The sequence below is a fragment of the Tetrao urogallus genome (assembly GCF_951394365.1).
Source record: "Tetrao urogallus genome assembly, chromosome: 3".
Lineage (NCBI taxonomy): Eukaryota > Metazoa > Chordata > Aves > Galliformes > Phasianidae > Tetrao > Tetrao urogallus.
In genome coordinates, this window is record NC_136815.1 from 62,215,829 (window position 1) to 62,242,153 (window position 26,325).

A 26,325-nucleotide genomic window follows, 5' to 3' on the forward strand; every position below is an offset into this window, starting at 1 on the left:
ATCTTGTGGGCTATGGAGAGTACATTCATAGGGACAGATAGCCCATAAAACAATATTTGCTGGAGTTTACACTGCTGTTTGCTACATATAGGTTCAGCAATTATCACACTGGTGCTCTTCAGATTTCTTAGCATAAGTAAAAAGAATATTTTATAGCAAGAGTGATATTCTATTGTGGGATTTTCTATTTCATAACTGGCTTAAGAAATCTCCAGTAATAAGATATGTATAAGAAATGGCATTGGGTAGCCAGCTCAATTCTAAGTTCCGAAACAGTATTTCATTTTGACTCTAAAGCATTACAGTTACCTCGCTGTATTGATAGGAATAATTACAGAAAACCAAACTGATTTTATGAGACATTTTTCCTTACCACTGTTCTTTCAAATACTCTGGAAGCCAATGATATTAAAACTAAATACAGATACTTCAGAATATATATGATGCATGAGTTCTACATTAAGTGCCAATACTCATTGACTAAAATCAATGCTAAGAGTCCTGATTACCCTCTAAGATCTAAGCACAAATATGCATCAAATCCACTCAAACGCCCGAAGTTCACATTTTTTTGCCTATCAAAAACAACAGGGTGAGTTTGGCTTTTTTTTTTTTGGAGAGGTGGGGTGGGTGAGGTATTTAATGCTATGTGATGTTCAATGCTTTTATGAGAAATGTGATGCTATTTCTACTGGGTACTCATTTTGATGGGAACTGGCAGGGATTAGAGATTCCCACAGCATTCTGCAGGATAAGATCGTAAGGAGAACATGCTCTTCATGCTCTCTCTGAATCTCAGCATGCTGGTATGATGCCGTGCATGAAACAGAATCATAACCTATAGAAGGAACAGAGATAAGTATGATACGGGCAAGGAGATAAAGCTCTGATGGAGATGACAGCAGATGGTTTTACAACGGGACTACAGAGAATTGCTTGTGCAGTTCTGCAAGATTCAACCTCAAAATCAGCATTATCTCATTAAAAACTGGTAAAGAAAACAAACAAAAAAATGCACCGTGCCATAAATCCAAGGTACCTTATCAACACATTGAACAACTGTAATATTCCATTGGAAGATCTCAAAGATCACGAAAGAGTGGAGGAGGATGAACGGGATTAACATTTCCAGCATTAAAAAGAAGAGCCATATGCCTGAGGACTAACTAGATGGTCTGCTGAGATGTAGGAAGTTCCCAATGAACACACCTGAGGATGAGCTGAGTATGTCACAGCCCCAGTGCAGTTACATACAAAATGTTACCCTAGGTGGGGGTGAGGCATTGCCAGCAGGGATGGAATTGTGTTAGCATGATAGCCAGCCCAGGGGACATTTAATGCCATTAATTAAACCCCTGCGGAGCTTCATTTGCAACCTGTTCACAATTAAGGTAGGCATTTAGCATAGACTGCAAAGGTACAAAGGGAGTGTTGAGGGTTTGGAGAGTGTACTTAATGAAAGACTGAGCTTGGCTCATTTATTCTGGAAAAAGCAGAAGTGTGAGGGGATAAAGCTGTTTTATAAAAAAATGTCTGAGAGCAAACCTCAGGACTGGAAATGCAAGAATTATCAGCCACTGCTGGTGCGTGGACAAAGCCATAAAAACTACTTGTGAATAAATTTCCATGGGGAGAGAGAAGGTGTCCAGGTATCAGAGAATGGAGGTTGTGAATCCAATATCAGGAACTAGAAAAATATAAAGTACTTTTTGATCATGCCATAATGGAGATTGCAAGACATACTGCTTATGCTAGCAGACAATTGCACCTGATGACCCACCAACTCTTCTGCTCCTGTTGCTCTAAATTTGAATAATCACCAAAGGTAAACAAAGTTGCTCACTGGCATTCCCTATCGTCTCCTCTCTGCAGGCAATTCCTTCAGGAGAAAGGAGAAGGTGAACTGCCCCCTGCAGGAGCTTCTGCTTCCCACAGAGTACAGAAGAGACAGCTGGATGAAAGCAGAGGGAGTCAAGTCCTCTCCTATGTTAACAGGGTTCATGTTTGGCAGCCTGCTGCCATTTTTTTTCCTTTTTTTTTTTTTTTTTTTAAGTTTCCCATTAAAGCAGTGACTAAATCTAACTGCAGCTGGTCCATGAAACTTGAGGAGATCCGAGCACTTTAGGTACATATCTGCATGGAATGGTAATTCTATGGTAAATTGAGCGCTCCCTTGCCTCACTTACTATTAGTGCCTTCATTATAATTAATTTTAAAAGCCAATCCTTAAATATGGTAATTAGTAATTACTTAGGTCTTTAAAATAAAAAATTTCTAGTTGAATGAATTATATACTCATTTTGACGTATGCAGAATTTACATCAATACCAAATGGAATCAGATAAAAACAGAGCTAAAAGTTAGGCAATTATTTTTTGCACATCATACTCACGATGGGACCAGGCATTTTCTAAGACATTTTTCTTACCATTAGTGCACATTACTAGAAGCAATTGCTTTTCCCTAAAGCCTCCAAAAAGCAAAAGAAATTATCAAACAGCTTGTAAACTGACCCATTATTTTTCTTCGGTGTTACTGCCAAAAGCCTTTATAAAAATACAACCAATTTCATTGCTATTAAATAGAACATTAAACAAATCATATTTAACATTAAAGCAAACATGAGAAAATCCAAACACTTGTATCTGTGTTTCAACTTCAAGAGAGAATTTTTATTTATTTATTTATTTATTTGCTTACCTCTTCAAATTTTAGTGCAATCATAGAAAAAGCTTTAAAAATTGCATCTGTTGGGCCTGTTATGGTCACAATTCTTTCTGGACAGGAGCCTTCGGAAATATTGATTCGAGCCCCACTCTGTCAAAAAGAACAAATAATTTTCAATTTTATACTTCCTGGGGAGAAAAGTAAGCAGGAGCAGAGATATAGTTCGGGAAGGAATATCTTGAGGCATCTAATTCACTCACCTACAGTTGTAGCCACAACATATATAATTTCAGCATAAACTGATCACACTCCAAAGATTCAACTAACTGTGGGAAGCCAGGTTCTGTCTCAGTAAACACTCAAGCAGCTTTCATCACAGTATGCAAATAGCACCTCTATAACTCAAAGGTACAAATAATTACATTATGAAGTTTTTGCTTCTGAAAAGCTAACCTTAAAGAGGACTGGAGCTACAGAATTTCAGACAAGCTTCTTTTCTTCAGGGAGTATCAATACTTTGGAGCCTGGACTCAAATGAAGCCTGGACAGTGCTTGATGTGTCTAGCTGGGGCACTGCTTGGAATATGGGATGGTTCCTTTTAGCTGTGTGTCATGGGAATTTACTCAATATGCACAAAATAATCCTTTAAAGAAGTATTGGTAGGACATGCAATGGGGATGGTGTTATCTCCTTTAAAGCAAGGAGCCTGCAGGAAGGAATTGGAAAACTGCTTCTTAGAGACTAAGGAGCATGGCTCTCAGGTATACTTATTCCCTTATATGTTACTGTACCACTGCAGAGAAAACCCCTAAATCAGATGTAAATATGCTTAGTAGGATTATCAGTGGATGTAATAATCAAATCCAGTTTAGGTAAGATAAACCCTGTGCCTCCTCTGAGGTTTCAGCCATGGAAATGAGTTAATGCAGTCTAACAAGTCACCAGAGCAACTGATGCAGAGACACTGACCTCTGTGAGTATGCAGGCCTCCAGCAAACATGAGATACTGTGAGTTTGTAGAATCATAGAATCATTTGAGCTGGAAGGGACCCTTAAAAGCCATTGAGTCTGACTCCCTTGCAATGAAGAGGGAGACCTTCAGCAGATCAGGGTGTTCAGAGTCCCCTGCAAACTGACCTCGAGTGTCTACAGGGACAAGGCATCCACCAACTCTCTGGACAACCTGAGCCAGTGCGTCACCTCTCAGACTGTAGAAGACTTTCTCCTTATATCCAACCTAAATCTCCCCTATCCTAGCTTGAAACCCTTTGCTTCCAAAGTTACCACAAACCAGCAATGTGATATGTGCCTGAGCCTTTACTCATGTGTGTACTGCTGCTGAACAGTTAAGATAGCTTATTTCCCCAAGTGACAACAACCAATCACAGTAGCAAAATACCCACACCACTAACTAACAGAAAAATCTAGCTGTCATGGTGTTTGCTGGCAGATCCACTTGGTATTCATAGAATAGAAAGGGTGGCAGATACTTCTTCTGACAGGTGAATCTACGTGGGGATTGTCTCAGTCAAACACCACAGTTCTATCAGTAAGGAGATCAAGCCTGGGGTGAGTTCAATTGGCTGCAGCATTTGGTTGCAGGGATTACAGTCTGTCCTTGGGGTACTGCTCTGCAGTGAGCCAGGCAGAAACACAGCTTTGAAGAGCTGCTGGGGATATGGCCTTAACTGTCGCATGGCCCTCCAGTACACTTCTGGTCAGAACAATCACAGATTATGTGGGAATCTCCAATGTTTGTGTAGAAAGTTAATGACTGCAGGGCACAGATTAGTGGGGTTTAATGACTGCAGGGCACAGATTAGTGGGGTTTGTACTTCAGAATCATGTTTCTATGACATTTCTCTGATGACAGAGCAAGTCAACACTGCGTTTTGTCGTTGGCTTGCAAATTACCACATCTACCAGGGAAGTCAAAATAAAACTATGGTTTGTTTTTAAAGGAGGACTGGAGGAGTTAGTGATTTAAAAGAAGGACTGAGTTATCATCACTTGGAAACACAACCGCTTAGTCCTTGTTAGTAGTAAAAGGAATACAATTCCTTTTTATAAAATGAAAAACCAAACTGCTTGCAATTATCTATAAGTGACAGTAGCTTTTCAAGGAGAATATTTTATATTTACCTTGAAAAACTGATCAGGAACTATAACACTTCCCTAAGATGTTTGACTCAGAAATCAGGAACACTTTCTAATGATAGTTTCCCCAGCGTGCAGCTAGCTTAAACCCAAAGATATCTACCTGTGATCACAATTGAAAATTAGGCTACAATGTGTCTAATCAACTCTGAGGATTACTTAGTACATTCAAAACTGTTTTAATTTTTTCCCCTCTTTTTATTTTTAAATCTTAACAATTATACTTATTTATAAAAACATGAGTAAAACCTCTCATCAACAGAAGAGCTCTGAATTCAGTCAGCCTGAAAATGAACTCCCTGTAGTGTATGTTTAAAGATATATCTCATAATTTTCTTCACTCCAAGTATGCTGAGATTTTTCTGCCAGAGACCACCTATCAGTGTACAAAATAACAAAGCAAGTGACATACTAAAGTACAGTAGAGAACCACACTAACTTTTCTTGAGGCATCCTCTGTACACCTTGTGCTCCTGAAGTTTCAAGCAGTAGGATTTTTCTTTTGAATCCTGCTTTTAGCCAATGTTTCAAAGTAGGAAACTTTCAAGGATGTGTGCAGGTTAGATGTGTTGATGTGCAGGACACGAGGTATAATTCTCTACAGATGCTGCAGCTTGCTTTGGGGTAGAGAAAGAGGCCTACAACAACTGGCGAGATTAAAGTTTATGCAGAACCATGCCTCCATTAGCTTCTTTGTGCTTATAACCTTTTCAAAGGATGTGAATGGTTGGTGTGCAGGTCTACTCTGTCCAAACACTACTGACTGCTGCAAAATGAGGAAAAGTCAAGTCTGTGCCCAGACATAGCAGAGGGATGCTTTGACTTGTGAAATCCAGCTCCAGCTCTGCTGAAGGTTGAGTCTTCCTCACACTTTATATAGCATCACTCTAAAGCTTGGTTTCAGATTATGGGAGCTCCCTGCCGGGCAACCATGACGCACACAGGAGCAATGCTGGCAGGCTGGGGAAAGACACAGAGGTTTGGATGCGCACAATCATGCTGGCTAATCTGTTTGAGATAAGACAGCAGCAGGCACATTGCTATGGGAATGAAGGGCTCCAGACTGCTGCAGTGATAAGGAACTGACATTAACAGCAGTGCTTAATTTAGGCCAGCACATTTGCACAGCACTGCGTGTAACAGGGAGGTGACGCTCAGAGAGCTGTCCACTTGATGGCAGTGCCGTTCCATACCCTGATTTCCCTAGCAAGGAAGGCAAGTAAAAATATCAAGGCTCATCTTACCTCCTCCCGCATCTTCTTAACTGTCTCACCTTTCTGTTGAAGAAAGAGAAGAAAGTTAGCCTGGGCTGATGAAGGGTACAGATATGCAATATTTTGACATGGCAATAAAGAGAAAAAGTAATTTCCTGACCTTTCCAATAATGCTTCCAACCTCCTGAAATGGAAAAGAAGACAGTGTAAGTGAATGATAGGATTTGCTACGGAAGAACATTTGCTAAGCTCCTAAGCTATTTTGCTATTATTTATTTTAAACCTGGAATGTGAAGCGTAGCCCCATTTCTTTGCTGCTGTACACAAATATCCCATGTTAGATACAAAAGGATAGGCTAAAAATGTGACTTCACAGACTGTGCAAGAAAAATACCTTTAACAGAAACTCATCTTGTGGTTACGTATCAATTCTGCTACTAAAAATGTGGATAAATGCCTGTATCAGGGGGTGAAACATTAAAAAAAAAAAAAGCAGAACTTATAAAAATTACCAGAGAAAATGGGATATAATGCATGCATCAAAATAATTGCTGGTATCTCCAGGGGCAGGCACTTACCTTCTTCTCACCACTTAATAGCTAGTGTTGAATTTCCATGCCACCAAGTGGTATTGCTTGAACACCCGGTGGCCTATCTTAATCTCCCCATTAGGCACTTAGAGAATAAAAATTGCTAATCACTTTTCAGGGTTTTGGGAATTGCTGCTGGACTCCCACAATCTTCCATGAAGGGACAGTATTTTCTATACTGAGAAATATCACCATGAACACAAAACAGGAGAATGATTTGGCAGTTCTGGCAATATCCCAAAGGTAAAAAATTTGGTGCATAAAAGCAACAGGTAGCAAAAATAAAGCTAATACTCTAAAATGAATAGTTTGGACATGTTACTGCAGCCACACAGCCACGACAGCAAACTGGAAATCATCTGATGGAGGGGAGAGCAGTTAAAAGAAAACAAACTCCTTTCCTACAATCAGAGTGAGAAATATACTTCCATAGTTAAAGACTGTCTCACATGATCAATGTGTCCTAACATAAGCTTCAGCCTGGAAAAGAGAAGGCTCTGAGGAGACCTGAGAGTGGCCTTTCAGTATCTAAAGGGAGTTGTAAGAAGGAAGGGGACTGACTCTTTACCACGGTCTGTTGTGATAGAAGGGGAAATGCTTTCAAGCAGAAGAAGGGGAGATTTATAATGGATATAAAGAAGTTTTTTTACAGTAAGGATAGAGAAGTACTGGCACAGTTTGCCCTGAGATGTCCTTGGAGATATGTCAGGTTGGATGGGGCTCTGAGCACCCTGTTGGAGCTGCAGGTGTCCCTTTTCATTGCAGGGGAGTTGGACTAGATGACCTTTAATGGTGCCTTTCAACTCAAATGATTCTACGATGCTGTGATTCACAGTCAGTCAGTCACACTCCCACTCCTCACCATCTATATACTTAAGTCTGACTCACTCTGAAACACAGTCACAAGAGTAAGATTTAAGAAACTGTCCTCCGCTGCTCTACCCAATGATGGACACTTGATGAAGTGGTACTAACTTCACCCTGCAGTACTGGGCTCCCTGCACTGCCCTTCAGAGAGAGCTATTCCTCACCTCTAGGTTATTTATAAGCTTACAATATGAAGCTGTTTGTGTTTCTGATTCCTCACAAGACAAAGACTTTCCAATGAGAAGAAGACCTTTCTCAGTAAAGAACTTTGACACATGGTTTCTTTGTATTCTCAGCAAGTCTACAGGTAAAACCAAACTGGGGCTAGCCATCAGTGCACTGATGGACAAGACTACTTGAAGTCACCTAGACAGGCTGAAAAAATGAGAAACTTCCAGGGGTATGATGAAGTCAATGTGAAGTCTCACATTCAGGAAGGAACAAGCCCATGCACCAGGACAGGCTGGGCAGCAGCTTGCTACACAGTGGTTTCATAGTAAAAGGCTTAAGGCTCCAGATGCACAACCCAAATGTGAATCAGCAGTGTGCCCCTGCAGCAAAGGTCAACCAAATTCTGGGCTGTACTAGTAGCAGTGTAGCCAGCAGGCCACGGTAAGTTTCTCTAGCCTTCTCCTTGGGCTTGTGAGACAATGCCTAGAGGACTGCATCCTGTTTAAGGCTCCAAGTGCATGACAGACAAGGACATACTGAAGCAAACCCAGTGCCAGGCCACTCTAGCACAGGACACATCAGAAGTGTTTTTGTTCACCCTGAGGAACAAATGACTTGGGGTCATCTTGCCACTGTATACAACAAGGGAATATGTGAAAACTAGAGCCAAACTTCAGCAAGTGTAAGACGAAACAAACCAGCTGCAACATTAAATTCCTACTTAACATAAAGAATTTATTATTATTATTATCATTTTATTTTTTTTAACCATGAGGGTGTCTGGACATTGGATTGGGTGCCCAGAGGTGTCCAAACCCACCCTGGGCAAAGGCCTCAGCAACCTGTTCCAATAGGCTCTGCTTGATTCAGAAGGTCAAACTGAAGACCTCTAGGTCTCCAATGTCCACCTGCCATTCTTCAAGTATGGCCTTCTGCCTACTTATATCCAATGCCTAACTGTAGCCTCGAAGTTTCTTACCCCAGTCTGACCTCTTTATATGCTTATTTTCAAACTTTATTTTTTCTGTTTCCTGTTTCCCTTTTTTATTTCCCTTCCTACTTTGCTTCCAAGATGACATTCTGCTCTCTGGTACATGCTGGCCATAGAGTAGAAATTGTCCAGACAATCACTGAAAATTGTACGGAGGTATCTGCTATGCAAACATGCCATTTTGCTAGTTTGACCTAGGCAGTCCTCCACATTTCACAGATTATGCTTGCTAAAGCTTCCTATGCCCTGACTTGGGAGCAAGGTGTCTATATCTGCACATTTCATGCAAAGAAATGGAACTTTGCATTTTTCCTGCATTTCAGACTGTGCAGGGTTGGCTCAGACCACCATGTCAGCATTCTGGGTTGGCTCTCTAGTGAGGTGCAATGTTTTTGTTAGCAGTGACAAATCTGGGATGCCCATTCCACAAGATATTTAAGATTGTACTATTTTTTCAGATGATCACTGTAATAATGCTAAACCATCTAACTATTGAGTGGGATTAAAAGATATCTGGGTAGGAGGGGTCAGATAGACACATATAACCCTCACTGATGGGAACCTGTCATGTCTAGTAGTTTCAGCTCCTGCAATCAGCAGATCTGTCTTTCTTCTCAATCACAGGCTTCAGAAATAATTTATTGTGTAATTCAGATTCCCTAGAAGCAGGACTTTTTGCTGTGAGTGAGCATATTATATTTTGATTACTATGGGTGAGCAATTGTATTTCAGTGTGCTTCATATTTTTTACATCTGAATTTTCATTAGAAGCTACAGGTCTTATCTTGAATCTGCAAAGCTCTGCTGATACACAATTCTTATGAAATCTGGCCCAATCTGCCCAACCACTTTGGGTCTTACTGACAGATGCAGTTATTTCAGAAATGCGTGAATGTGACATGGCAAATCAGTACAGTTGTATCTTCAAATATTTTAGCTTTGGAAACAGAAAAACAATACAGTGCTTGTAACCCCAGTTTATAAAAAAAAAAAGTGCATTTCAAACAAAGAAATTGGAATTAACCACAACACATCAAGATTCTCAAGCTTCACTGAGGTCTGTGGGTGTTTTGCTGTCGATTTCAGTAGGGGCAGGAACTTGACCTGAGCAAATATCCCCTTATTTACTGCTAAAGAATACAAGCTATCAAATATCGGAATGAATGCACGGTGTGAATCCCACTGAAAAAATATTTCAGTGAAACTTCTGACCAGTTCCTTGGACCATGCTTGAAAATGTCATTGTAAGTCTACGGAGTACTTCAAACCTTTGCCTCATCAAAGTGAGAATTTCAAGTTGATTTTGAAGGCAGCAGCTCCCCAGTACTGTGGCAAGCATCGTCCCTTCCCTGCTCTGCAGCTCCCTTTGAGTTGGGACTGCTGGAAAATTTTCAGAAGAGGAGGGAGAAGAGGGAAAGAGTAACCTCATATGGATATTCTTAAACTCTCCAAAATGTTGAATTTGTGGAAATTACTCCAAAGAAGATAAATTCTAAAGCTATTCTAAACTGGTTGCTTTAGTCTTTTTTGAGCTTTTGCTCTTTCTAGGAAAACTCCCATAAATACTGAAGATGATGGATCGTGTTCTTAATTATGATGAGAAAACTCATTCTGTCACAGATAAAATCAGAAAATTCTTTATGCCTCATTCTTCACATTATTTATGCTACTTCATCAAACTTTTAATGACTCTTTGTACAGTTCAGTATTTGTTTCATACAGATTCTTCTGCCACCCTAAATTATATTTAGTGCTTCGTAAAATATCTAACACCATTTTTATAACATTCAAGCTTTGTCAATATTTCTAGCCAAACTTATTTTTAAGTCCTTATTTAATCCAGACAATTTTTCTAAATCTGCCAGATGATCAAGTCAACTGCTTAGACGTAAGAGATAGGATGCCTGTCACCTATGTTAGTTCGTTATAAGTTCTAGTGTCAGAACACAGGTTCCTCTGCAGTCAACAGTGAGAGATAATGGAGGAAATTTCATTTCCAAAGAAGAGGGGAGAAGTATTCTCTCAAGGGTTTTGTCTTTCTCCACTTGCAGTGGAGGAAGCCTAGACTTACAAGAACATAGCTGAAGTAATTTTTGTAAGAGGAATCCCACATGTGATGTCAAATTCAGTCTCGGTACAGATCAGACACTGCGTTTGAGTTACCATGGATATACTAGCTTACTAGAATATATTAATCACTCTTGCATCGTTTGTTATTTTCTAGTGCTCAGGGATACAACTAAAGTTAAGTATTTATGATCAATTTCAGATTGATTTATGGGATAACCATCCACACACATAGTGGGAAAATAAGCTATATAATAACAATTATTAGTTATTATATAGCCACATTTTAATGACATATAAAATCAGTGCACAAATAAAAACGTTGTCACTGGGGGAACTGAAGCTCAGAGGGAGAAAAAAAGGTCTGAAGTAATCTGGTGGACTGCCAAAGCTGAAAGAACTGCCCAACAACTGCCCAGCTGCCCTGTCCCTGGTCTCATCATACAAACATTTGTCTGTCAGATGCCATAGCAACTGTGCTGGATGAACAGAATGCCTATGAAAGGCTACAGCTCTATGTGTGATGATACAAATGAACACACATGCATACATTTATATATTTGTATGTGTAGTCAATATATGCATACAGATACCAAAGAAATAGACAGGACGTGTAACATATAGTATTATCCTTGCATCTAATTCACATGTAGGGGGTGACTTTTACTCCTAATAGATGCCTGGGGGAGAAGTGGACCCACCACAGAGCAGAAAGCTATTCCTGCCATTTGTGCATCATCCGTGGTATCCTGAGTACTGGGCAGCCCCGGCAGAACAAAAGGTGGCAGCAGAGACGTCTCTGTGAGCCACAGCTTCCACAGGACTCTTGGTGATGCAAATGGCTAAAGAAAGATTTAAAACATGCTGTAGGAGAAGGTTATCTCCAAATCAATTACCTTGAGTGCTTTTCGAATAGCAAGAGAAACAAATTACTCACGTTAAGAAAACAGGAGGCTTAACAAATGCTGACAAAATTTGGTGTAAACATAAATCTCTTGTTTGTAAACCTAATGTGTGAAATTCCATCACTTTTCTAAGTGTGAGGCTAAACTAATAATTACTGTGGCCTAGGAAATAAAAATAAAATGGCTGTGTATTCCATGGCCATATAAAAAGCATAGATCTCAATTGAAGCAGCTTCTGCTATCAGTGTTGTGGGGTGAATGGAACACTGACCTCAGAGGAGCCCTGAGATGTGGTGCATCTTAAAAGAAACATGTTTATGAAGTAATAAAAAGCCATACATTTTTACCCCAAAGCATCTAGAAAATCATAGGCCACATTCAAACCCTGTAATTTATGCAGGAATTACTTCCATGATATGCCCATCTGCTTTCTATGAGCAAGGATAAGGTAGAACCAATGGGCTTGGGCTCTATAAACAGAAAAGCCTGTTAGGAAAGCATTGAAGAAATACAGCCTTCCACTGAAGGGACACACATCTGTCACAACACAAAGCAGGATCCTGTCAATAGCAAACAACATCTGCACAGACAAAAGATTGTAGACCAGCACCAACTGCCTTTCTATCACTCATAAGGAGGCAGGACATAACAACCTCACTCTTCCTCCCCGCACTGTTTTGATAACAATGTTGTAAAAACTGAAATAGTACATGAAGATACAGCATGGAATGTTTGGATGTTTTACAAAGGGACATGGATTTGAGGGGAAATATCAGTGGTAGGTGGACAGTTGGACTGGATGATCTTGGAGGTGTTTTCCAACCTTGGTGATTCTAGATTCTATGACGGAAGACCCCAAGAATGTGTTCCATTAGGTTCAGACCATTTTTTACAGACAGAAAAAAAAAGCCTTGGTCAGTTTTGGAAAACATGATGTAACATGTCTACCTCAGCGAACAAATGGCTGCCTCAAATAAACTGAGAGCTTTCCTTGTGTTTTGAGATTATGTGGGATTAACCTCACTGAAACAGGAGATGTCATGTTCCTAGGTGATGCTTTAGCTGTCACTGTCTAACTGCCCTAATTTAGTAAGACACCATGGGCAAAGCCCTTGTGGAGACAGATCTCATGCTAACAAAAGGAGTGCTTGAGGGAAAGCTTCAAATAACAGTGTTTCTGATGGAAATGTTGGTATTATGATCCTCCTATATGTCCATTTTTTTTTTTATTTTTTTTTCCAGCTGTGACAACCAACATTTCTCACGTACTTTTTCATAGCAGATAATCAATTTGTATTCAGCTTCACAACTTACCTACCCAAAACACCTCCAAATCAAAGCCCAGTTCTGTCACTTCATTTTGTCCCTCCACTGGCCATGCTGAAACACCAGCAGTGAACAGTGTGGATGAATTTTGCAATCTTATCCTGTTAAGGTTGTGGACTGATTGTTCGACAAAAGTAGGAAAATTCAGCTATGGAGATGGTTTTGGGTAACATACTGTGACCAGGGCTTCTGGGAAAATACCAACGTTCTTTCTATTAATTTTTTTTAGCCTATTGAAAACAAACAAAAAAAACTTTCACCTTTTCCTACAGCCCCACCTTCTGCTGTGTTCACATGGAATTTTGTTCCATGACCAGAGCTCCTAGGTACTGCAGTAATTGCAATGAACAAAGCAAGAACTATAATGGCAGTTAAGTGGGACAGTCAATCCTCATAATACTCCTGACAGTGATTGTGGAAACTGGAAACAGAACAAACATTGGCTTGGTTAGCATTTCATAGCCTGGATTAAATTACTGGAAAAACAATTCTTAAGGATGCTTTGTTCTATGTTGCATTTTAATAATAAAAAACAGAAGAAAAAAAAATGGGAAACAATAATTCCTGCGCTTGCTTTACTAGTCTTTAAGAGGTCAATTAAGCAGGTATGCAAAAGTGGCTGCTAAAAGAAATCCCTGATGATACAACTGTATTGTCGACACAGACGAAAGTGAAAATGTTCTTCATGATTTTACTGTCTGTATCTCAGCTGTTAAATGTGGGCAAGCACATTAATGAATGGATTTTTTTTCTTTTTCTTGTAAAAACAAAACAAAACAAAACACCTACATACAGCATCATAAAGTAATTAGCAATTTGTCTAAAAGTTAGCACATCAAGTTAGATGCAAGTCTGCTGCAGCAAGTGCTTCCAGTCCTACTAAGCACCCAGTGATCCTGCTGAAACAACTGGGAAACAGAGTTCCTCAGTGAATCCAAAATATAGCTACAAGTATTGAAAGTTTAGTGCCTAAAAATCAAGGCAGTCATAGGCTTTTGTGCATCCCTGAATATTTGAATGAATCCTTCTAACTCACGACTGCTGAAACTGTGAGAAACCTATCAATAAGTAAATGCTATAAGGGAAAGAAAAGCTTTGCATAGTCATCGTATCTTTTTTCCACCAAATCAAGTTATACATGTTACATAGTATATGTGTTGCTTGTCCCCAAAAATGTTTGAAGTCCACTTAGAAGGCTTCCAGAACCTTATAAAAAAACCTCAACACCACAAATTTCTATTTTAATTCCCTTATTGTAATTTGCTTTCAGAAATATATTATATCTCATTATTTCCAGCCAGAAGTACTTGCATCATTCAAAATACTGGCACTCCATTACTTGTATTTATTCACTCCGAGTATTTCTGAGAATGTCTGAACAAAGCTTATGCTTTCCAGATTTCCCCCTCTCACTGAACATGTATCTTCTAAATTATCTTCTCCCCTTTGTTGCCTCATCTCTTCCATTTACACCTCTCAGTATCTGGCAAGAGTCCTACTTCCCTCCCAGTTCTATCTTTCCTTCTTTATCCTGTCTATAAATTATTTCCTTATTCTTCATAACCCATCTGACTTCATTAATACAGTTTGTTTTCTATTTCTGCGCTTTCTCTTTTCTCTAAAACCTTTCCCAAACTCAACATATTCCAATTTGCTTTCTTGCAGGCTTCACAGCACCCATTATAATTTTGTAGCCACATATCTTAGCACAATGCCATTGGAAATCATGTACCTTTTCTTCTGCAGGTTTGTATTCAAGGGAGGAAACAGACTCCTGTGCCACCACTATGATATGTAAATCCAAATCAGTTCATGATCTTGCTGCCCTTTTCATGCTGGCACATTTGAGTATATTCTTACGTTCCAGCTCATGCATCCAACATTTAAATCTCCATGAAGATTCTTTCCTGAAATGTAACACTTCTTTACCAGCACAGCCTCTTTACCATCTACATCTAAATTTAAGTTCTAATGGTAAGTCAGGGTCATAATCAGCTGGCCAATATCGGTTGTGTACAAATGTAAACCAGAAAAAAATTTTAAAAACCCCACAAAAATAATGTAATTGTTATCCAGTACCATCAAAGTAAGTGCTTCTTCTGGGTTATTTCATTCTGGGCATGAACTGACCAAAACTAGAACAAGAGTGCTGCAAAGGTTAGGTAAGTAGGTAGAGATCTGTGGGCAAGCAAAAATATTCCATAATCTTCCAGTCTCATTATTAGTGGTAAGAAAGAAAATCAAGCAATTGCAAGTCACAGAATGGAGAAAAAATGTATGTAAAAGGTGAGCAAGGAACGGTAAGAGAGGAAGAAAGCTCCCTCAAAGAACCAATAGCATGCAGAGAGTTAAAAGAAGTTCAATTTTGACAAAAATAATAAAGAAAGAAAAAGTGAAGCTTTTCTTTTGGAGTCTGAGCTCTGCTTCTCCTTACAGAGGGCTCTCACAGCTGGGGACTGTTTGCACATGAATGCACATGCTCACAATCTGTGATCCAGAAAGCCCTTCAAAAACGTTGACCTGATCCTAGTAAATGGTGCCATTTTTGCTTTTGCTGAAATCAGAAGTCTAACAGTCACTCCAGTATTTTAACCCTCTCCGGAAATTCTACTTCTGATGCCAACAGAGGTGATAAAACATTCATACCCACTCAAGTTTCTGCCCTACAGATTGACATTACTTGTTTAACTTCAAGAAACAGTAGGAATTAGATGGAAAATGCAGAAGTAGCACAATGTAAACAGCCCCAGCCCATATTCACCATTCTTCTCTACTGAAATATATGAAACATTTTTAGCCCTTAATGTGGTACATCTTTGTCATTAATAAGAGATGAAAACACGTCTCTGCATTATTTAACATACTCTACATGTGTAGTTCCTGCACATACTTCAAAAGTTTCCACAGTTCCTGCATTCAGGTACCTCAGTCAACAATGTCTTGAGCAGCAGAGGATGCAGTGCCATTGCAGCTTTATTCATTTTTGCCTATACTGTCCTTAAAAGTTTCTTTTGAAGGCTACTGCAGCAGGTCCAGACAGCCTGCTCCCCTCTTCACGCATCCAAATATATTCTTCCTAACATCTCTCTCCAAACTCCCTTCAAACAAAGACAACTGCTTCTCTGCAGATGTGAAGAGCAACTTCTCATGTATCAAATTCCCTAAAAAGCCCTCCTCTACTACACTGTGAGAAAGCCTGAGAAATGTTTTGTTGCTTCTGGTTTCTCTCCAAGGCTGACCCACTCTAGTCTTTGTTCCTGAGACAACACAGCACAGGATGGAAATTACACCTTTCACCTTACACCAGCACACACTTCCTGTAGTTCTGGCTGAGATGGAAACTGCTCATATTAGGCCCTAGAAACACTTATCCCAGGGTCAAGATGGCTCCTGTCTGCTTTCCTTTCGTTAGATATTGAAGTTCTTTTTGATTTTTCTGGCTTCACTGTTTGTTTCTAAACACGCTGACTCTTTCACTCAGTACCTCCTTATAGAGGCCTGTCCATTCATATAAATCCCGATTTTTCTGTCTGCAGGTGCACTACCGTGACAGAACTTACCTTAACTACATAATTAAGATGTCCATACTTGACTACAATGCTCACGTACAAATCACCTGGAAAGTACACCAGAAAATTTCCTAATTCTGCAGGGTTTACAGTTGAGATAACTGAGCATAGGAGTGCAAGTTACGAACTTCCCATGATAAGGAATGTAGGTGTCATAAAGCACACAGACCTTTCACCATGTGAAAGTTCACAAGTACCAGAGATTTAGAGACAGAATCAAAGTTAGTGGGGAGAGAGCTTGGTATTTCCATGAAATGCATGAAAAAACCACTGATTTTAGAATTATATTTCCTTGAATTTTTGCAGTTTGCCACTGTTATTTTTAAAACCACCCATTTAATTCCCCTCTCCTCTTTCAAGTTATGACCAGTTATTTACAGCTCAAGCTCAGTCTCAGTTAATTATTTTGTCTAGAAATACTAATTAGAGATCAGCAATTTCCAACAGCGTCATTACCACAAAAAATCTTAAGGAAGAGCAAAGCATGTTTCTTCTTGTTTTTCAGAAGCAAGTACAGCTTTCAGAGCAACCTTTCTCTTATTGAATTCAGATTAAATCAAAGATCCTTCATTCCTCAATATCAGCATTTTTAAATCACAGAAATGATATCACAGGAACCATAAGGTTTTGTCTTTTATCACCAAAATAAATCCTAATTTACTGTGTTCTTTGCAATTTTTAGGTACAATTGGACACATGATTAGAGCACACTGGAGTTAATGGTATACCCATTGTGCCTTGTTAGCTGAGGATGCATGGTATACTCCCACTTAGGCTTTGAATTTCAGAGCTTTTATGGGTTTAATTTAAACCCCTGGGGCTAAACATGCACTGAATATTGGACACACAACATCCAATGCTGTTAAAAGTGACTGCATACACAATCAACTATATTTAACACAGAAAATTAGCTCTAATTTCTTTCTCATTAATGTATCCATTGTTTCATGAAAAGAAAACAATACCACCAAACCACAAAATAACAAAACTCCAGCCCACATCTTAACTAAATCATTCTGAAAAATGACAGATACTTGATTTTTGCTTTAATGGCAGGACTCTGAAAGAAGCAGAGCAGTTTGGCAGTGACAAATAAAAAGAACTTCTAAGCATATAGGAGTATGACTGAAGCCAGTAGGTTATGCCAATCAGAATATGGATGTGTTCCCATGCCTTTCTGACTTGGGGACCAGAACACAGTGAAACTGACCCCTATTTTGAGTGCAGACATGGACATGGTTTTCGGTGGGCTCAGTAAAAGAATGTTATTAAATTTGTTTGACAGATCCTTGTTTAAGATGCAGATTTTACACACCGGATGCCTGCGTGGAGCTGAGTATTTTTGGGGAAAAATATCAACCAAAATGGTTGCCCCATTTCAGAGAAAATACATAACTTGATCTGTAATACTATAATTCTGTTTGGTTTTTTTTGTTTGCTTTTAATTTGAAAACTTAAACTGTTCCTCCTCATATTTCCTATCATTTCCATAAGTAAAATACTTAAGGAGATACCTTAATGTCCTATTTATGTGGGTTCATGGAATAGGTTGGAAACATGCTTTCAAAATGTAAATATATTTTTAGCTTTTAAATTAAATTCCTGGAGTAAAACTAGATTTTAGAATTACACATATAAATTTGATCTGCAGAATAGTACATACATACATTCACTATCCCTTGTTAATAAAGAGCTGAAACTGTCTGATTTATACGGCATTCATTCCTTAAACCAAAAATGCTTGGTGTGGCTGATGCAAATGATACAAACAAACCAGTGAAATGTGTTTTTTAATTAAAAGCTCATTTTGTGATCTGATAACGTGCAATAAACAGCTATCAGACTGTTAAGTCTGACAATACTGAATTGGCACTTTGTCTATGGCACAGATTTCACACTAATCTGTGTGTTTAAGTGCTGTGCTGGACAGAAATGAGATTATAGTCAACCTTCCAAAACAAACCCTCAGGGAATCTGGACAAATGCTTGTTATATCGAGGGTTCATTCTAATAAGATGCTACATGAGAATAACAAAGAGCTATTCCATTTGAATTCAACAGGAATATTCAGTAATTCTGTGACAATTACTTCACTCAAATCAATGCTGTGATACCTTAAAAAAAAACAACCTGTGAAGTCCAGCAAATGACGAGAAAGGCGAGCTGTATGCAGGTCACCCTCATGCAAAGATTTGTCTAGTTTGGCTAAACATCCATAGAACAACTCATTTTTGCTACCAGAACTGCTCGAAACAGGTTTGTGATAAGCAAGCCTTTTTCCCATGAGCTTAAAATCATGGAATCTTTTGAATTGGAAGGGATCTTTAAAGGTCATCTGGTCCAACTCCTCTGCAGTGAACAGGGCTATCCACTGCTAGATCAGGGTACTCAGAGCCCCATCCTGCTTGACCTTGAACCCTGACCTGTTCTGTCCTCAAAACGGGGCTGCAGAGCATTCTTACATATAACAACTTGAAGTAAAGGGGCTGATTTTTGAGTCACAGTAATGGCGCTTTTGACTCTAACTACAAGAGGAGAGGCAGAGCTCTGCCAGTATCACTGCCAGCTTCTGATGGCACACACACGTTCAACAAACAGGCAAATGCTGAGGCCACAGGAAATACTTCACCTTGCCGTGCATGAGAAGGCGTATGGTAAGTGTGACATTGAGACCTCCTTCAGACACTTTTGAGTCCTTCGGGTTCATCCTGGCCTTGTATCTTCAATACTTGGAAACAGCTTCGTTGTGTTTTTTTGTTTTTTTTTCTCTTCACTTAATCAACCTGCAGAGAAGGAAAAAAAGCACAATTGAGTGTCCAAAGCTACTCTGAACCAATAATATGTTATACAAACCAATTAACATTCCTCTCTTTGATTTGCTGGACTGCTGAAAAGGCTCTTTTGATTATTATCCTTCCCCTACCAACTCTCTCCAGCCATTCACCAATTACATGATAAATTCCCTTCAGAAACATTAAAAATTCTCTTAACTTCCATTGTTCCAAGGCTGAAAGTACAGAGTACAACAAAGGGAAATACAGTGTCTTCTTAACAGCACTTTTCCTCCTGTTACCTTTTGTGGTGTGTACATGCAGTATATAAAAGCATTTTTACATCTGCCTGGCACTACGTCCATTTCTCTCCCTTTCTGTCTCTGTTAAAATTCCATTTGCTCTTGCAGGAAAAAGACTTTTATTTTCTCTCCAGCTAGAAATTAATTCTGATCCTAAACACTGATCCCTACCAGCAACAGCAGATGACATGCTATCAAAGACATCTGAGTAACTAAGAGCCACTTGCTGCTGTAAATCTGGGCACTGTCTCACTTTGTTTCTGTCTGCCAGACCCAGGGGTGGCTCAGTCCCTCCACAGCCACAGTTCAAGCTTCAGCTCTACGTAGAAGGAAGATGTGTCTTAATTCCTAATGACAAATTGCAGATTTTAAGTCATTTACGAAGTCATAAATATCCTAAAATACTAATGAAAGCTATAAGGGTTGGCCTTAGAAAGATAAACAAGATGCATTACAAGTTTATTCATGCAAGGACATTTATCAGTGCAAACAACGAGGGCAAGCAGCAATATTACCAAGGGCAGACAAATTCCACAGTAAAAGAGGTTTAGAGGTTCTCCATTCAATTTTGTCCTTTTCAGGCCTGTATTACAGAGCATACAATTCATAAACAAGCCACTCAGTTTCAGTAAATGTTTACTTATTAACTGCAATCCTGTCTATTAGCTTTGGATTTGAGAAATTCCAAAAGGTTTGGCAAGCTTGGGAATTCTCCTGAAAATGTAGGAGAAAGTCTCACAGTTTCATCAAGTAATTAAGCTACATCTTTACAGCCATTAAGCACTGACTAAAGCAAAGTCTGTCTAGCTGAGCATGTTAACTGTAAGAGAAGTGAATAGCAGATGTGTAAAGAAAGAACATAAGAAACATGTGTTCTTATGGCCTCAGGATGCGCCAGGAGAGGTTGAGGTTGAATATTAGAAAAAAATAATTCTCATGAAAAGCGGAGAGGCAGTGGCACAGGCTGCCCAGACAGGTGCTGGAGTCACCGTCCCTGGAGGTGTTCAAGAAACATGTGAATGTGTCACTAAGGGATGTGGTTAGTGGGCACAGTGGGGATGGGTTGGCAATTGGAATAGATATCTTAGTGATCTTCTCCAGCCTTAATGACTGTTTGACTGTACGTATGGAGTCATCACTGACAGACTTGAGACATCAGAAATCAGTGATTCATGGTCTTCCTGAGTACAGGTATAATGAATAGCCATTTCTGGACCAATTCTCAAGGAGTTGGTCTGAATCCATACTCACATTCCTCAAAAGTTCTGTTCTCATAGATTAATTTTATCTGATTTTCCCTAACTCAGCATGGAATCACTGCATTTCTTATTGTTCACTCTCTAAACTGGACCATAGCCACTGAAATAAATCCCAATTATTCCATAATTTTACACCTACCACTTACATTATACATTATCTATCTGCACAGAGAAAAGTGGAAGAGAAGCAAAATGCCTGGATGGAAAGCAGTATACTGGAACGGCCTGGCCGTACTTCTCATGCACCATGTCCAAACACTTTCTGTTTCTGCCCCTGCAAAACACAGGCGCACTTCTGCATGTCTACACTAGCATACATTTTGGAATTTACCCTGGACTGTACTGAAGCAAAACTGACCATCTGAGATCTCTGGAAACCTGAGGTACCCCGGGGCATGCCAGGAATGTTTCACTTGGTGGACATTCTTCAAGTAGAAGCAAACCACTGAAGTTCTGCCAACCAAAATTTTGTGATGAAGGTATGGTTGTATCTCTAATGAAGTGTATTCCCACATGGGAAAATAATACTAGATTAGATACAAGTTTACAATTGGAATGGCCTTTTGCTATGTTCTGTGATGCTACATTAGTATGATCACAGTGGGATTTTTTTTTCCAGAAAATACTTTTCCCAGAAAGTAGCATTCCCTCCCCAGCCCTGACCTTTTTATGGAATCATACAATGTCTTGGGTTGGAATGGAACTCAAGAATGATCAAGCTCCAAACCCTCTATCGCAGGCAGGGCTGCCAACCTTGACATCTAATACTAGATTTTCCAGATTAAGTAATACTACTTTTCCAGATTAAAACTATTAAACCTGCATTTTTTGCTAACAACTTTCAGGTTCTCTTTAAAAAAAGAAGTAAAAAAAAAATACTGTTACAAATATTGTCAAAAATATCATAGCCATTTCACTTTTTTTTTGGTAGAATTTACCCCTCCTCCCAACACATTCAGACTCTGGCACCTGGTGCTGAGAAGCAGAACAGATGTCTGGGGGAGGGCTGGGAGTGCATGTGCATGCAAGGAGTCACGCAGCTGTGTGAGATACAAAGGGAATGAATTCAAGAGGGCAATCTCACAGAATAAGGAAGAAATACATGGTATCTGTACATATATCATGAAGAGAGAAGGGTGTTTCCTTTGTCAGGTCATTTACAGCTGCCCTTGATATCCCCAGATTGAAATAAAATGCATTATTATTTATCTAATTAGGTAAAGCACTTCTTTTCTGCAGGCATCATCACGGACATGTACCAGTCCAGATCTCTGGGTGCAGGGAGATGACCAACCACGGCACAAGGAAGAGAATGGTTCCCTTTACAAAGCCTTCTATTGGTTAGCAATACATCCAAACCTACTGCTGATATATGTAAGCACATGATGAATATCATGCGATGATGATAACGTGATGATTACATGATGAAAAACAGTAAAATCATTTCTCCTTCCTTTCAAAATTTGAACAATTTACTATGTTTCTGGCTTCTGTGTGCCTCTGTGTGTGAGCTTTCCTTTCTGAAGCTCTGAGTGATGAGGTTCCATGGCTACCCCTGGGTCTTGAGAAAGTCAAAGTGCTACACTCTTCCTGTCTCCAGAGGAAAGACAGAGAGACTCCACAGGTAATCAGAGAACACTGCACAGGCTGTTGCAGTCAATTGCATGGATAAATGTTAAGAGTGAGGTTATATGCACTTTACCCAGCCTCCAACAGACAGCCAGTAGTGACAGAAAAAGCAGACAATATGGTCCCTCTGACCTCAGGATGCAGGACCAGGATTCATAAAATCCAAAATCCAGTGCTCTGCATCACCAGATAACAAGTAATAACAGTCCAGAAACTGAAGGAAAGTAAATTGCACTGCATGGGTCCTAGCAAACAGCAGATCTTTGCCTCCTACAAGACTAAACATGAACATCTGAAGACATTTCTGCTGTGGTTTATTATGTAAAAAGTGAAAAACTCTTTGTAGGTAGAGACATGCACTGAAATGCTTCTTAGAGATTTCAATAAAGCAAACACTTGTTTAATGCAAATGTCTTTAACGAGTGTTTCTACGCATTTTCAACATTTGTTATCCCAAGCTGGCATGTATGCTCATAATTCACTACATAAGAGCCATTAATTTTCTCACATGGCTTTTCAAGAATTTTTGGTAGATTATGAAATTAAAAAAGCAAGCAGTTAAACCACATTTTCCTCCAAAGACTACTCCAAAGACTAGCGTAGTTTCTCAATGACCTCACTGAATTACTATAAGCTCCAAAATGACCTCTAGGGCAAGACGGCACTGACACTACACACACAGAGGTTATGAGTCCATGCAGCACAGGAAGAAGTGTGAGATGTCTGTCACAGGCCTCAGACATGAAAGGTGAACGGAAAAGTCAACGTCATGATCCGCTTTCCTCCTAATACTCAAACAAGCTAATCCCCATCCAAGAAAATAAACAGATGGTTGTAGTGACAGTGGCTGCACAGTGCTGAAAAATACTTCCTTTAAAACTCTCAGGTGGGCACTTAAGGTATGCAGGATAAGAGGGTCTTTGACCCCAGCAGGTCAAAGATGCCAGAGATGAAGAAAATCAACATGGTACACCAAGGCAGATGTCAAGTAATGGATCTCTGAGTTTAAAGCTAAAATAAATCGGCATTCATGAATCTGCCAAGCAAAAAAACTCATCTGAAAGATCCAGAAAAACAAAGCAGTGTGCATGGAGTGAATCGGGACAGTCAAAGAAACACAGGAAGAGACACAGAGAAGAAAGAAGGAGAAAGTCCAGGAGAAAGAGATGAAACTTCAGTTGGCTGATGCAGATAACTCTGTTAAGAGGAATCAATGTGAAAGTATCACCTGAAAGCATTCAAGAAGAATGCCTGCTTTGGTAAATGAAATGTGGATCGTGTAGTTGTTAAGCTGAGCTTGTCAAAAGACAAAACTGGTAAAAGCATCCAGCACAGCATTTGCTGTGTTTGAGGGACTCTTTAACTTAATTGTGGTGCCTTATAATCATCAGTAGAAAGATGTAAATGTGAAGAAAGCATGAAGGAACCCAAGGATATAATTCAAAAGTACCAATTCCATTTGTTTCACTGGAAGATATTTAAACAGAGAATAGAATGGGGGAAATTACAGTGACATTCAGCAGAAACTATATCTATTTTAAATGAGGACATTTAAATTTTTTCGTCTAGTTCCCATGCTTCATTTGGTTCAGAAGAAGAAAACTTAAATAAAGGAAAACGTAAGAACATCCACTCACTCACAGCACATCTGTCATTTCAGCAATACATGGAACCATCCCAAAGGAGGGGTAGCTAAGCAGACGACCAAGCCTTAGGGATGGGAAGCAGGAACAGGCAGCAGCTGAACAAGAAGACTAAGTAACCTGAAGATGAACAAAAAGAATTATCATGAGCAAGTAATACACTGATGCTATGAAGACAGAAGTTAAAAGTTTGGTTTGTTTAGCAAGAACTCTTTTTTTTTAAAAAAAAAGATGAAAAATAAAATGTCATTATCAAGAAAATATAGTAAGAGTGAATAAAGACAAGCAGAGAAAATCAAACCATGTGAAGCCATGAAAGGCTGTACCTAAGTTCTCTTGATCAGAAGCCTCCCAGGTGGAGGGAGACCTCTCAGGAATTGAAAGAACCACTGTCAGGGAGCATGATGAGAAGCATGGACCTGCATTTTCAGCAGAGTTCTTCAGGGACTTATTTATGCTACTTACGCGATTTTATCCTTTCATTTAATCTGAAGGGAATATAGGAAAGGAGAAGGTGATTGAAGGAAATTGAAGAAAATTACTATAAGGCAAGAACTGATGGTGTTATCAATAAAAATTTACTCATTCACCCATATATTTAAGGTTTTAACCTAAAAATAAGCTTTTTTTTTTTTTTTTTTTTTTTTTTTTTTTTTAAATAAGCTCAGCAGTTACTATCTCTGGCTTGTCGCTTGGAAGTAACATCTCTGGATGCTGAAGGACTAAACAGTATAATTAGACAAAAAAAAACATTGGCAGAACTTTAAACAACATCAATACAACAACCAAACCCAAAGCAAAATCAGAAGCAAAGCCAACTCCAATCATACTGTTTTATTTTGAGGATATTCTTTTCAGAAATGTTGATAAGTAGTAATTATCATTGTCTGTTTATGCCCTCAGTTAAAATAAAAAAAAGAAGACTGGATGTTTGCTATGTGTACACTTCTTCAGTTTATATATCAATCAAAGGATAAAGACATCTGGTGTTACTAAACCATACTGCTATGAGGTTACTAAGAACAAAAGGCTCACAGGATGCCCACAATAACATAACAGTAATAACAACAACAACTCTTCAAATGATTTCTCAATAGCAACTTGTAAAAGGAGAAAATATGCCTTAAAGCACTTCAGCTTTACACAGAAACCTTAACAGAGAATCTGATTAAGAAACAATAGCTAAGGAAGCAGGTGCAGCATCAACCTTTCTACCTCGCAAGTTCCATGTTCTAAATTACTGAATAGGACTGTATGCAAAGGAATGAGACTGTATATTTTATTCATATCCTTATCATTTCTATCCCAAAATAGATGTAATGTTAATCTCTAACTCCTTAATGAGGTGAACAAGATCTACAGAACTTGGCTCCATTAAATCATCATATCATGGCCCAAGTAAGTAAGTTGTTATTGTTGATTGTTGTAAAAATCTTTGTAATTCTGATCTGCTAAACTCTGTAGTTACTATAGATATCTGGAAGTAGTAGGGTCACCAAAGACATGAGAACTTCATAAGGAAATGATGGATTGAGAAAAATAGCATAACAACTTTTATATATCAAATATAAAAACTGGCAAAACACCAGGAATGTTGCCTTTCCAGTGTAATTTTATGAGGTATTTAAAGAGATACCCTTTTTATTTTTCTTGAGGAATATGGTTAACACATTTAGTCAGAGGAATAAATTATACTACCTATAGAAGACACTGTCTTTGTGTTCCCCCGAAATGTGAAATGCTCTTACCCTATATGATGAAGATCACCAGATATCAAATAATCTCTGAAGAAAACAGCAAAAGATTAGAGACAGACAGATTTCTATTTTCAACTGATGTATGCTCAGTTGCTGACCTTGACATGTAAGAGCCCCATTCTTTAAACTGACTACTTTTGTTCATGCTGGTCAGAAGGCATATACTTCAGCCAATGACTCTGCATGTTTGCTTACTGACTTTTTAAAAAGAAATGAACAGCAATATATTTATTTACTCTTTCATTTATAACATTTTCTGTAAAGCCTTTCAAGTAAATGGCAGAGCAAAAAGAATTTATTATCAGAAGAAAGATCACAGAAACACCATGTAGACTATTGTATCATTATGAATTATTAGATTATTATGATTCAATTATGATGAATTATCTATCGTAAGTCAATTAATACCAAGTTATGATGCTGTATCAGAATAGACAGC

General features: G+C 38.9%; 1 protein-coding gene across 1 annotated transcript in view; it reads right to left on the reverse strand.

Moving 5' to 3' along the window:
- LOC306945035 (poly(rC)-binding protein 3-like) overlaps positions 1-19,232 on the reverse strand; it is a gene marked incomplete at both ends in the record, with an annotated part of 46,805 nt that extends 27,573 nt beyond the window's left edge. The window contains 4 exons of the mRNA XM_079533713.1: positions 2,701-2,817; positions 6,070-6,102; positions 6,200-6,223; positions 19,155-19,232. Of these exons, the coding sequence (XP_079389839.1) occupies positions 2,701-2,817; positions 6,070-6,102; positions 6,200-6,223; positions 19,155-19,232 (252 nt within the window). The remainder of the gene's footprint in view (positions 1-2,700; positions 2,818-6,069; positions 6,103-6,199; positions 6,224-19,154) is intronic.
- Between the last annotated feature and the right edge of the window lie 7,093 nt (positions 19,233-26,325).